This window comes from Calonectris borealis, chromosome 14 (assembly GCF_964195595.1).
Source record: "Calonectris borealis chromosome 14, bCalBor7.hap1.2, whole genome shotgun sequence".
NCBI lineage: Eukaryota > Metazoa > Chordata > Aves > Procellariiformes > Procellariidae > Calonectris > Calonectris borealis.
Genome location: NC_134325.1, coordinates 646102 through 660265, shown reverse-complemented (window position 1 = coordinate 660265; position 14164 = coordinate 646102). Strand labels below are relative to the sequence as shown.

Below are 14164 nucleotides of genomic sequence, written 5' to 3'. Positions count from 1 at the left end.
GAGATTTGTTCAGCTGACTGTATAACAGTGCAGGTCTGGCCAGAAGGCTGCCTTGTTTCTTGCATTGCTTCATTCAAGATTGTTCCATGCATAAACATTCACTATTGTTTTCTTCCATCTCCCGCTAATTAATTCTACTTATAGGAGGCCCCACAAGTGCTTTCTGGGGAGTTTTGCATAATGTTACAGATTTTGTCCAGATGTTTTTCCTCTAATCCAAATCTTTTTTTTGTTAAGCTTTACTGCATTTCTTGTATTTGTTGTTTCCTTGTGGGTGGTTTTAGGTGTTTCTGGACCCTCAGGTAGGTAAACCACGCTTTCTGTGCAATCAGTGTTCTTCAATCAATAATCAGAATAATTACTTGAAATTGTTCCCCATATGTTGTCTTGCAGCCTTTCACTGTCATGAGTACTCCAAACCAAAGCCAGAACCCAGAGAAGCAGCCACATGACCTCAGCATCGATATATTCAGCCATACCTTGTACTGGACCTGTGAGGCCACAAATTCAGTCAACGTCCACCGGCTGAACGGCGACTCAATTGGGATGGTGCTGCGAGGGGATCATGACAAGCCCAGAGCCATTGTAGTGAACGCAGAGCGAGGGTGAGATTTCTTCCTGTACCTTGTACAGAGCCCTCTGGGGGTTATGTCAGCTGTGTGTGTGAATGTTGTGTTGCATCTGTATATTTTAAAAAGGAGGATTTTTGCATATTTAATTGTTCGGTGTAGGTGACTGCTTGTCCAATTCTGGCTTTTAAAGGTATCCAGCTTTCTCTTCCTGTTCTCTCCTTTGCTGCCTCCTCTGGCGTGCCGACTTAGACGTTCACACAGCCATGTGGTTACTTATAGTGAGGAACTAACCCAGGTGAGGAAAGCAAAGCAAAACCACCTTACCCTGTTCGCTGTGTGAGTGCACAGCCCTGCCACCTAATAGGAGAACCAGGAGAGTTTACGCTGTGTTTATATCAGCTGGGAATCTGGCTCATAAATGTATGATCATCATAAAACAAATGTTTCCAGGAAAAAAAAGGGATCTCTCATGATACAATTATTCCTGCTAATGTAATACTATGAAGTTAAACAAACAAACAAACAAACCCCTTATGTTCTATACATTTTTAAGTTAGTTCTGCCTTGATGTGTATCTCAAAAACTTCTGAAATTAATTAATTAAAACAGATAGGATGCACTAGAGTGATTTCCCACAGGAAGAAAATATATTGTTTTGCTGCAAAGCGGTTTTGGTTAGATTCAGCAGACCCCATCTCCACTTCAGGTTAGTACCTTCATTCTTAGAGGTCAAAGATGGTCCTTTACTTTCTCTTTAATAAGTTAGATGCTTAAATCCCGATTTACTACTAAATGGCTTACCATGTGCTTGACAGATGTTGAATGACAATATTTCGTAACTCTGTGGATACAGTACTACCCAGAGACTCTATCTGGAGCATTTATAGGATTGGTATTTTATACAATACTCAGTGTGCTCTGCACGGTTCAAAAGCTAGCGTGGGGAGAGGGGGATTAGAGGAAAGATTCTAATCTTGTTGGGACTAAGTCACTTGGACATAGTTTGTATTTGTAAAAGCTTATCTGCTTTCTCCATTAAAATGGGAGTTTGGGTTTGTTGATCTCTAAACTCTCAACTTTTCTAGTCAGGTTTTCAAATGATTTAAAGATAAATCTGTTTTTAAATTAAAGGAGGAAAAGATGGGGGAGGGACTATGCTGAACACTGTGACTACCTGGGAGAGCTGAATGAGTGATCTGTGTACTGAACTTCTGCCTCAGTTCCAGAAATCCTTCCCTCCACCTCTCCCTTGGCTGCACATTCTGACTGCTGACTCTCCTTCTTGTACCATCACGAAAGGCTACGCAGCAGTGTAGCCCATGGTATTAGGGAGTTTGCCCATGTTATCCACCACTGAAAAAATGGTGGGCTTTTCCCTGAGGGAGTTCTCAGTTCATCATCTGGGTGCGCAAGCCCTTTTTTCCCTATGCAGGGGGAGGGCAGAGACTGCTTCTGTTTGCAGATGAATGGCTTAGGCAGATATAAAGAATTCACGGAACTAAGACATCAGGAACATGCCATCCTCAGTTGTTCTTCCTTCTGATATTTGCCTCTCTCAAGTTTGGTAGGAACTTTCCCTGGCTGAGAAGGAAGGCAACCCAGAAGGAGAGGAGGTGACGGTTCATGTTTTTTGTCAGAAAGAGCTGCTGGGCTTTGATTCACAGATGGGGACAGCTTTACCCAAGGGTGGCTGCAGAAAGTCTGTGCTAGTCTCTTACAATCCCCGCCTCCCCTGCAGCAACAGTGCTGCCAGCACAGCAGTGCTGACTGCTGAGGCATTTTATGGCCTGGTGTATTAAGGACAAATGCTATTATTAATTTCAGGCTACTTCAGTGTTAGCAAATGTTTGGGGTTCTGCAGCTGACAGATCTGGATCTTTGCAGCTGGGAGCAACAGTCACCGCAATCATCCCTGTGTAAACCATTCCCACTTACAACGTAGAACCTGTGTGCAAAGGTGAGTTGCCTCCCTTCTGAAGCTCTTGGTTAAGCGGCTGGTGTCTGTGTTCTCAGGTACATGTACTTCACCAACATGCAAGAGCGAGCTCCCAAGATTGAGCGTGCAGCCCTTGATGGAACAGAGAGGGAAGTGCTTTTTACAACTGGGTTGATCCGACCAGTAGCACTGGTGATTGACAACAAACTTGGAAAGCTTTTCTGGGTGGATGCAGATCTGAAGCGCATAGAAAGCTGTGACTTGTCAGGTATGTGGTATGCAGTTAAACATTTGGAGCGGAGCATGTGTATGTATAGAACATCATTCCCTCATTGATGCTGACCCCAGTAACTTGTCTCCACTGTTGCCAGTTCTGTGTAGGCAGTCACAGACAACAGTTGCTGGTGGGCTCCCATCTTTGATGGGATTGGAATAAACATGTCTGTAATGATTGCCACCCTCCAAGAGAGCCATTTGATTTTTTATAGGTTCTGAAAGCAACTCTTGCAAGATCAGATTTAAATAGATGTTGCCAGTCATAGAACCCCTAAATCACCTCCCCCGTGCCCTTTTTTTTTTCCTTATGGTTTGAAAAGTTTGCATAACTCTTTAATTTTTCTTTCTCTGGAGTTTACAGCTTAGTAAATCAAGGTAGCTTGAAAAACAAACAGAAGGAAGGGGAATGGCTTTCTTCTAAGATGGATGATAAGGCAGCTCATCTGGAATACCAGTATTGCAGAACAATGGAGAGATGTCAACTCATTGCAGTTTTCCCATATTAGTAAAATAAAGCATTACTCCACGTCCGTAGCAATAGTACCACATGGATCTTAGAGAGAGCTCTTCATCATTGACTTTGAAAAGCACTTGATAGTGCTGAAGGAGTGGCGGAATGGGGTCGCTCATCTGGTGAGCAGTATAGTACAGAGGATCAATGACCTACTTTCTGACTTGTGATTCGTTCTCTCATCATCATCCATGTATCAAGAAACGAAACTCCTAAAGGAAGTGCAGAGAGAAGTGAACTAGTGTGAGGGAGTAGAAGCTGGGCTGTTCTAGTGATTGGTATCTGCCATAAAAGGCCGATTCTCCAATTTTTGGTGGCTCTTCACTTCTTGCCATGTAGTAACATCCTTCCCTTGTGTTGGAGAGCGGCAATGAACTAGAACAGGAGAAAATTGTTCACTTTTTTACAAGCACAGTTCACTTTTGAGCACCTAAAACTGCCTCAAGGTCAGACTCAGGTCTTTTCTGTCAGAGAGGGGATAAAAACATGAAGCTGGAGCTGGGAAGGTAAAGCAGTCCATGTCTTTCATCAGTTATCAAGCTGGATGGGGGGTATTGTGAAACGGCCTGTAGCCACAAAATGGCCAATCCAGGATAGGCATCAGAGAGCCTACAAAAATTCGTAGAAGGGAAGATAGGAGGGAGACAAGACTTGACCTGTGAAACAGCCCATGTTTGAGAAGAAAAGGTTGACAGAGTGGGACACATAACACAAAATGCATCAGAGAGACTGAGAGGGTTTTGTCTAGTGATGAAAGGAGAAGTGCCGTAGGAGGAAATCCAAAAGTAAAACGACAAGACGGAAAAGCGGCAGGTATTGTGGCTGAAGTGGCATCGACAAGCACAAGAGAAGATTATGTGGAAATCATATGGTTTGGGAGAGGGGAAATGTACCAGGGAGAAGTTAATGAATTGAGAAGGGAGGGCAGGATCAATAAGTAGCGCTGCTCCTGATAAAAATGTGGCCCCCATGTATTAGGAAGCCATATTACTTAATGAAGCTGTAGCGTACAGTGGACCTAGCTGTGCCTAGATCTTCTGCTTGTATGTATATAAGCATCCTTTTTTCCCCTTTGATTTAGCATGTATGCAAGGTTGAGTCGCAGCTAGCAGATGGGGGCGGGCAGGGTGCAGGTGTTTCTTGCTTGTCGTGTTGCAGGTTGGAAGATGGACTGTGGCCTTGCATAGTACAGCATAAAATGCAGAGGAGTCTGGTTACTATTGTTTTAGATCTAAGTCTTGAACGAATAAGACCTGACAAGAAGACTTAGGTAAACTGATATATGAATAAATTATCAGCTACACCATCACATGCTGGTAGTTGTATCCTGTGATTGCAGCTTCCTTTGTACGCATTCTTCCTTTTTGTGACATTAAAACTCCATGGAAGCATATGTTTGCATACTGGATGTGTATTTTAATCCAATTCTTTAGATCTTTTTACAGGGAAAACTAAACTTTCTCTGGTTGTCGTGGTTTGACCCCAGCCAGCAAATAAACCCCACACAGCCACTCGCTCACCCCCTCCCCGCGCCCCCTGGTGGGATGAGGGAGAGAATCGGGAGGGCACAAGTAGGAAAGCTCCCAGGTTGAGATAAAAACAGTTTAATAATTGAAATAAAACAAAGTAGAACAATAATAATAACAATGAGAACAACAACAATAACAGAATACACAAAGCAGGCGATGCACAACACAACCGCTCACCGACCGCCAACCGCGTGTCACGAATGGGGGGCGAGCCCCCCCACACACCTGGTTTTTATACTGAGCATGATGTCACATGGTATAGAATACCCCATTGGCCAGCTGGGTCCACCACCCCGGCTGTGCTCCCCTGATGCAAGCACCACCCAGCAACAGCCAAAGCATCAACGGGCCATCAACGCTCCTCTCACACCAAACCCAAAACACAGCACACCCCCAGGCTACTGGGAAGAAAGTTAACTCTGTCCCAGCCGGAACTGGGACACCGGTTAATATTGCACCAAAGCTTTTAGTGCACATTTATTTGATGGGGTCACAGCTAAAGAATCAAACCCTAGAGGTAAGATAAAAGCAGGGGAAAGCTGCAGGATTAAAAGAAAACAATGTTTATTAACTAGAGGATATGTATCATGTAGCTAGAAAACTATGGTTGTGTTTGATCCAGCTGAGCTCACTGTAATTTGATTCATTGAGCTGTTGATTTTTTAAATAAGTTAACAGCATATTTTTATTATAAAATATTTTACAGTCTTGCATCACAACTTCAGAAGAAATTTGACAGCCAAAGTTATGTTGGCTTGAATTAGTTCCTCTAAAAAGTATTTTCTGAACAAAATGCTTTAAAATGGGCATATATTAGCAAAAGGATTTTAGTGTAAACTGAGGATGCTGAATAAATTGGACCGAAATTGTGTATAGCATCCTTCATGCCAATTAGACTGGTCTAGACAGCCTTATTCCCTCGTAGGCTTGGGGAGATGATGCGGTTATGGAGGATTCTGAAGCTGACACTACACCTTTATTAACAGCATCCTGCTAAATCATGGAATAATCTCAGATGTCCAATGCTTAACTTTCAGAGAGGGAGGAAAGGACTATAAACCTGTCTAACAGTTTTCTTTACAAGGTTCTTGAATTTTTCAGTTGGAGTTGTTGATGCTTTTTAGACATTCATAAACCATTTGCAAATAACTTGTCTGCCACACCAGTCAATTAAAAACTAGTGGTTTATATTATTGTTGAAGTGACTGGAAAAGCTATAAAATTGCTGTGGTGAAAACATGCTTTGTTTTCAATTAGACTTTAAATAGAGGAATTGTGTGTCCTTCCAGCTTAATGTTCTTTACATTTAACTATTGATTTTCGTCTTGAAAAGACTACACATCTGTTTCATTCTGGGAATCAAAGTATTTAATTACTGTGGAAATTCAACACTTCTTTACTTGTAACGTGTTTTCTCTTCTTTTTTCTAACCATATCTGTTGAAAATACCCTTTTATTTGTTCAGATACAGTTTTTCATTTTCATCATTCTTCTAAACAACAATTTAATGGTGTCATCCAGTGCTATAGGTGCCCTTTGCCTCTCCTTTTAAAATTGTTCATTAATAATCTGGACTGTCATTTACTCAAGATCAAATCCAACGTAATTATAATATAGATTAATCACCTTATCCAGTGCTATCTCTAGCAGCTTCCCAAATCACCAATGTTCAGCTTTTTGCAGATGAGGAAGAAAAAAGATGGTGCTTTGTGCACTCCCCAAAAAACCATTAAATGTAGCCTGTTTTAGGCCTGGATTTGGGAGGCTGTTCAAACAGGCTGGGATTCTAGCAGGACTGCTGGCTTGCAAGCGTCACCTGACACTTCATGTGTTCGTGATTTCAGGATGCCTTCAGGATATCCTTCAGGAAACCAGCTTGCCTTTTATTTCTAAATGGATGAGTAATTTAGCACTTAAAAAATCATGAAGGCAGAAGGAGTTTTCTTTACATTGAGTTGAAATGAGGCTTTCCTATTCTTGTGGTATCTCGAATGCAGCTGAAAATTGTGCATTTGGGTCAAAATGTGAGGCTTAGTCTGGCAAAAGGACAGTCATCTTTGAAAATCCAGTGACACTGAAGTTCATAGGAGCTAAGGGTACTCAGCAGGTTGCAGGGCAAGTGAACAAAGTGCCCGGAGCTGTGTTCACCGAGAACCTTCTTCTGTCAAAATGTTTCCTAGTATTTCTAAATTTTAAGACCTGTTTAGGAGAAGACAACATCTCAGGAATACACTGCTAGAGAGTAGTACTAAGGGTCAGGTTTAGTGCCCATTTAGTGAAATTAGTGCAGGTGCATCTGTTCTGTTCTGGTTTGGTTTGGTTTTGGTTGGTTGGGGGTTTTTTTAAGAAATGCGTTAAAAGTTGGCTGGTGTAAAACTAGTCTTTGTTTTTGTTGATCTCAGGTGCTAACCGCGTGACGCTGGAGGACTCCAACATCCTTCAGCCGATGGGACTCACTGTGCTGGGGAATCACTTGTATTGGATTGATCGTCAGCAGCAGATGATTGAGAGAGTGGAGAAAATGAACGGGTACAAAAGGACTAGAATTCAAGGCCGAATTGCTCACCTAACAGGCATTCATGCTGTGGAAGAGCTTGATATGGAGGAATTCTGTGAGTTTACTTCAATATCTGATGTCTCTCACTCTCGATCACTGTCTCAAAGTCCTCATCCAGCTGAATATTGTAATAACGTTGCCCAGTGGGCTTCAAGTAAGCCATGGGGTGCTTTCAGCTTGGTCAGTCGGGATCCGAGGAGAGGAGGAGAAACAAATTCCTCGTTCTTGTCCAGAGGAGTATTTCTGCACAGCTAGAATATGTGGTTTTGTGGCGCTTGGTTACCTGCTTTGTACAAGCTCCCATGATATTGAATTAACTCTAAAAGCTACTTATAATTATGGTTGTTAATTTTTTGAGTACAACCAAGAATAACACTTGGAAAAACCTTTAAAAAGCAAGAAAAGGATTGTACTTGCCTTTTCTCCAGGGGTTTCAGACCCCTGTGTGACTCAGCACAATCGATGATGTGAAAGCCTCCAGTGAGGGGGGGAGGACGGGCAGGAAGCTCCTACAGTGGATGACTGTGGATGTGGTATTTCTCTCTCCTCCGAGGTGGAGCCATTTTAGGTGCTCCCCTCTGAAAGGGGTCACGCGTGCAGGACCTTCTTTTTCTGGACTGGTGGTCCAAGTTCCTGTGGTCTGAGGGAGAGTGCAGAAACCTCTTAAAGCAGTCACTCCCCAAAGTGACAACCTACAGCTCCTCCTGCTTACCAGGAATATAGAAGAGAATATAAAACACAAACAAGATGTGGGAAACAGAGGGCTGATGACAGTGGCCTCTGGGTTGCCTGTGATGAGTTGTCTTATATGGGGGGGTACATTTGTGTATAATGCTTTAATTTTCAGAAGAAATTACTCCACTTCGCAACCCTCTGTGCCACGTACATTAGTTTCTGTGATAGCTGAAAGTAATTTCAAACTTGCGTATGTGGGCAAGCTGTTACAAATAAGGTAGCGTAAGTATTTAAACTGTAGTAGATTCTATGTGCTAATCCTCATCCAGATGTTCTTTTTTGTTTCACAATACCCAGTTTTTCTTCTTCTGTGCCATTGCTCATACTTTCAGTGTATTTCAAAGGCAATACTGAACGATGCAAAAAGAATTTTTTCTTTAATTCTCAGCACTGTTAAAAAAAAGATTACTTTATATCCCGTGTGTTTTTTAAAAATGTTTATTTTTTATGGCAAGAGTACTGTTTCTTCTAAGTCACACTGAAAGGAATCACCTTTTGCAGCTGAAAACTGTCCTACATAGGTGACTTCTGTTACCACAGGAGAGTAAAAATACATATGCACATGTGAGCATACCCACACAAATATACATGCATGCACTTTTTCTGCTAGCAACTCATGCTTTAAACAGTAGTGTCTCCGACACAGTATTAAATTAATGGATTTGTTAAAGGTGAAAGTAGGTTGCTGAGAAGACTGAACAAGTGGAAAACAACTTTGGCACAGAAATTGTATCTATACCGTTTCTTCCCTGTGGAAATTCTTGGTCCTTACTAGTAGTAAAGAACACATTGTTCAGCAGCATCACAGTTAACACAGGCTGTAGCCCCACAGATTGCTCCAGCAGATGCTCAGCTGTCAGCTCAAACAAGCAGGCGGGAGACTGGGTCTTTTCTGACTCTGTTGGGCTGGGGTCCTCAGACAGTGACCTCACTTCTCTGTGCCTGTTTCTTACCCACCTAATGTTCATTTAGAGTGATTCTATTAGGAGCTCTCGAGTACTCACTGCTTTTGGGTAACTCATCTGGGAACACAACCATGTCGCTTCCTATCTTTAAAAAAAAAAAACCAAAACAAAACCAAAAACTGTGTGTGCTTATATTGCAGTTTTGTGAGTAACAGGGAAATGGAGGGGCTAGATATTAAGAGCTTTTTAAGATTAAAGGAGAATTCCTGAGGGTTTTGGGGGTTGGCATTCTGCAGTGACGTGTTAATTCTTGACGCCTGGCTACCCTAGAAATGCAGGTGGGATGTCTAGGTACACTGTAAATGCGACCTTCTCAATTCTACCTTCTCATTCCTCTTCACCTGAGCTCCCAAATTCTTTTTAGAAGTCCTTTAAAGGTCTCCATATTACTGTGACTGGGAGAAATGTAGTCCTCATGAAGTAGTAAATCAGCTTTTGAGCACTGAACTGAAAAATCCTGCATTTATCTTCCTATTAATCTGTAGTGAAATCTTGGTTACTCAAACAGAAGTGGTTTGCGAGTGGTTTTGTGAGTTTGCCCTAGCTAGGAGTAGTTGTGATTTCTTTTATGCTGTCTAATATTCTTTTCTGTGTGTTTCTCCAGCTGTGCATCCATGCTCCCGGAACAATGGTGGGTGTTCGCACATCTGCATTGCCAAAGGGGATGGGACTCCAAGATGTTCATGCCCCGAGCACCTTGTGCTTCTACAGAATCTCTTAACATGTGGAGGTGCGTTATGTTTAACGGTGCTGCTAAGCAGCTTACATCAGAAAAGATGGGGGTTGAAGTTGCATTCCAATCCAAAATGTGGATTTACACACAGAGTTTTCCTACACATGGTGTGTTGCATCATGTATTAAATTGACCTTTGATTCTTCTACCAGGTGTTTTCTGCTTCAGTTTTTGGACATATGTGACTTTTCATTGTGAGCAGAATATTTTTGTTTGACCTTAAAATACTTGCATCTTCTTCTGAGGTTTTTATAATTGTACGATGTGACAGGTTTGTGCTTTAAACTAATGCTTATAAGATGATGTTGCATCAACCCATGATGACCTAGTAGCAGAAATTGTGCATATGATTCCCACAGTGTGATACTCCAGTCTTACAAATGAATTTGGCCTCATAACGTGAAACACTGTACTGTCTAGTTATGAAATGCAGGCCAAAAGCTCCATTGCAATCCATTTTAATTAAGGTAGCTCTCCTCTTTCCACATGGTAGACTTTTCCTTTAGACTTCCCTTTCACAATCCCAGGATTTTTAAAAATTGTTACGTTACACTTGCAGAGGAGATTAAAAACAAAACAAAAAAACCCATTTTTTCTTTTTGGGAGGCATCACATCCTAAATCATTTGGCTCTGTTAGTCCTCTTGACTTCCTTTTATGTATTCATTTTACTGTGGATTTCATTTTCTGGCTGAACTCGGACGTCCCATGGGACAGTCATTTCCATTATAAACTGTTTTCTTTCCCATGACCACAACATGCTATGTGGTTTTAGAGTTTTGGTGGTTACATCTGCGGGGGGCGGGAATCAATCTACTTATATTTCTTGCTGTACTGTTTTTGCACAACACAGCCAACGAGAGATTCTTATGTCCTACTCCTTTGTTACCTTCAGCTATAAATCTAAAAATTAAGGGGCCTCCATTTCAGTGTCTGGTTTTTTTATTCTAATCCTTCACTAAGCCTGCAACAACTTCTTAACCTGTCTTGTCTGCCATAGTAGCAGCCAATAGCCAGTATTTCAAAACAGATTAATAGCTATTTTGGCTGGAGAACATTTGTCCATGTACCCTTATAAATGCTCTTGACAAGTTTTTAAATGCAAGCTTATGCCTGCCAAGTGCAACCATAGTGCAACATTAAATGTGGCTCTAAGTGCAGTAGTAGTAATCTGTCTGTTGAATTATCTAAACAGCACACTCATATCAAAATTTAATTCAAGAATGATCTTACTGTGTGTATCTGGCATCAGTATCTTACCTACAGCTGTCAGGTCACTGGCTACATTTGTAATTCTCATATTGCTACACCAAATAATCATAAATCAGAAACGTAAAAATCATAAAATTTTCAAAAATCAAATGCATTTGGATTTTTATTTGCATTTTGTTTTTCAGGCTCTTGATTATACTTGAGTCTCGTTCTTGAACATATCTCCCTAATGAAGGAAGGACAGCAGCACTTTAACAATGGTTTGCATGTAATTGCATAGCTCTAGGATCTGTAACACCACCCTCAGGAAAAAAATACTCATACAAAAGTCTTGTCATTGGTTACAACTGAGAAGCTTTCCATATGCTGGGTTCTTTGTGAAGTCCGTTCCTGACCTGAACGTTAATAAAAGCTCATTGGGTTTCTGGAGGAGTGTTACCACCCAGTGTCAGAGCACACCTCCAGCTTGCTCAATATTGTTGTCATAGAACAGGGTATGATGTGGTAATCTGTTAATCTGTAAAGCATCTACTTAGAGCATGGGGGGGGCTAGTGACTGCCTCTGTTAACTGATTTAATTACGTCACAGGGATTTGATCCAGCAACTTTTGAAATCAGTGGAAATGTATCTGTTTGCTGCAGCGATGTTTTGAGGTGGCCCCCTCCTTTTGAAGATAACTAACTGCTACTGATAACAACTGAAGGGCCTATATGTTGACTGTTTCTTTCATTGATACCAATGGTGGAAAAGCGTGTGTTAATTTGCCGTATGTAAGAATTAGCAACATTTTTTGCAATAGTGTCTTGATCTGGATTGTCTTTGTCTTTTGACATTCTGAAGAAAGCAACTATGAATGCCTATTGCAGCATAATTGTTGCATCTCTACATGAGGTTGTAGCTGCTGCTTAATGCTATCAGTGTGTGATTGCAACATGAGCCACAGTATGGATGTGGAATGGATTCATGCCAGGATCTTGGGGTCCATGAAAAGTCAAATTTGAAGGAAGTCTCAGCTTTCTTAGGTCCAACAAACATAAAAATGGCTGTGCGCAAGTTCTGGTGTTCTGTCTCTGACCATAGTGAAAAAGTGAAAGATCAGGGCAGGCCTACAGTGCTCCTCAGACTACTCTCTGAACTTCCACTGACCTGCAGCCCAGAGACTTTCCAGCAAGAGGACTTAGCTTAATGTTTAGCAGGTCTTTACAGATATTTTTTCCCCATTCGTGTTTTTCAATTCATATCTGACTCGGAAATTTGTTTGTGGAGAAACCACTGGAAAAATAGAGACACGGATATTGTAGAAGCAGATGTTAGATGTTTTAGGTGTATTCATTGCCAGTTAACCCAATGTGCCAGGTTTTTTTATGAAGAATTGTTCCAGGCTAATATAATTGCAGGGATTAGAATTATGTAGAATGTGGTTTGCAATCAGAAATTGAGTATTCATTTGAATTTATGTGTATGACAGTGACTTCCAAAAGGTTGCTGTTAGAGCCAAAGTAAGTGTTTATAGTTCCTGTCCTTAGTTTAGCGCTCCCCTGCTAGAGCAAGCTTCTTCAATCAGCATGCATCCAGTTTTTGTTATGAAGTTGGCAAAATTTCATTCCCTACGCAAAATCATGTTTTCCTCTTTGCTGGAATCTTAATATTGTCACAGAAGAACTTCAGTCCAGGCATAAGTGAGTTTTTCTTGAAAAAGTCATCAATTTTTACTCTCTTGTAAGGGCTAAAATTGAATATACAAATGCGATTTGTTTTCTCTTTCTCCAGAACCTCCAACTTGTTCCCCAGACCAGTTTACCTGTGCAACTGGAGAGATTGACTGTATCCCAATGGCATGGCGGTGTGATGGATTTCCAGAGTGTGATGACCAGAGTGATGAAGATAGTTGCCCCATATGCTCTGCATCCCAGTTCCAGTGTGAGAAAGGACAGTGTATCGATGCACACTTGCGGTGTAATGGAGAAATTGACTGCCAAGATAAATCTGATGAAGCGGACTGTGATAGTAAGATTAATTTTCTTAACTCATGGTTCTAACATAAGAATCCATTTGGGATTCTAACTGTTCTTTATATATATATATATATGATTTTTAGTTTCAAATGGGGAAAAACAGCCTTAACCATAGCCTAACTAACCTATCCACTGATTCTGTTTTTCTTTTCCTCTTTCTTATTCTGTTGCTCAAATTAAACTTCTCTGTAGCTACATAAATTGCTGACCATGTAACTATAGATATGGGGGAGGTTGGGGAGAGTATCTTTAACCCATATTCAGAATGAAAACAGGAAAGAAACTGGCAGAACTTACCACATGTTTTTTTTCCCTGCATAATTACCATTTTGGCTTGCACTGTTTCCATGCTGTCCACTTCACCTTTGCACAGTGGTCACTGCAAGGTGCCACAGGGAGGAAGAGATGGACTTAATCCTGTGGCTGAATAGGCTGTTCTGAGAGTTCACTCTTAGCAGGCTGATGTTTATAATCCTGGATCTACCTTTCTGTGAGAAATCTGTGAAATGACTTGTATGCAGTCAGCCGTAGGATCTGGGTCCAAGAGAGAAGCAGGGATGGGTGCATTTGCATCATCCTTTGGTTGATGGGAAAACTTGCATATTCTGTGTCTAGTATCAAGGCATAGCTGAAACATAGACTTGACTACGAGATGGCACCACAGCTTCTTATTGCTGTACAAAATTTCAGGAGCCTATTCAGTAGCATGGCTCTTGCCCTGTGAAGCCTCAGAACCCTTGGCTCTACCCACTCAGTGGCTAACCATTGCCACTGGGCCAGCAGGGTAGATCTTCGTGGACATTTCAATGAGCAATTTTGTGGATTTGCAGTGTCTTCTGTAACTCTGAGCCTGGACACCATAACACCAGTACCTTCTTTGCAAACAAGAAGAGGATCAGCCATGTCCAAGTTCCTGCCTTTCTTGTGGGAGGTGGTACTTGCTACCTGTACTGCTTCATCAAGAGACTCTGCTTTGTCCATCATGGAGCCCATATGCAGTGTAACGGTGCCATTACCCACACACAGAGTCAAAGTGGAATGTGCATTTGGTCATCTCCCTGTGAAATGGTAGGCACTGTTAAGCAAACTTAATGCCAATGTTCCTGGCAGTGTATGAGCTGTA

The 14164-nt window shown here is 41.5% G+C and overlaps 1 protein-coding gene across 2 annotated transcripts in view; it reads left to right on the top strand.

Moving 5' to 3' along the window:
• The window catches only part of LRP5 (LDL receptor related protein 5), a 238361-nt gene that overhangs the window by 210808 nt on the left and 13389 nt on the right, over nucleotides 1-14164 (top strand). For both annotated transcript variants that reach the window (XM_075162881.1, XM_075162880.1), the window contains 5 exons: nucleotides 394-605; nucleotides 2586-2776; nucleotides 7227-7436; nucleotides 9686-9811; nucleotides 12797-13033. In XM_075162881.1, the coding sequence (XP_075018982.1) occupies nucleotides 394-605; nucleotides 2586-2776; nucleotides 7227-7436; nucleotides 9686-9811; nucleotides 12797-13033 (976 nt within the window). The remainder of the gene's footprint in view (nucleotides 1-393; nucleotides 606-2585; nucleotides 2777-7226; nucleotides 7437-9685; nucleotides 9812-12796; nucleotides 13034-14164) is intronic.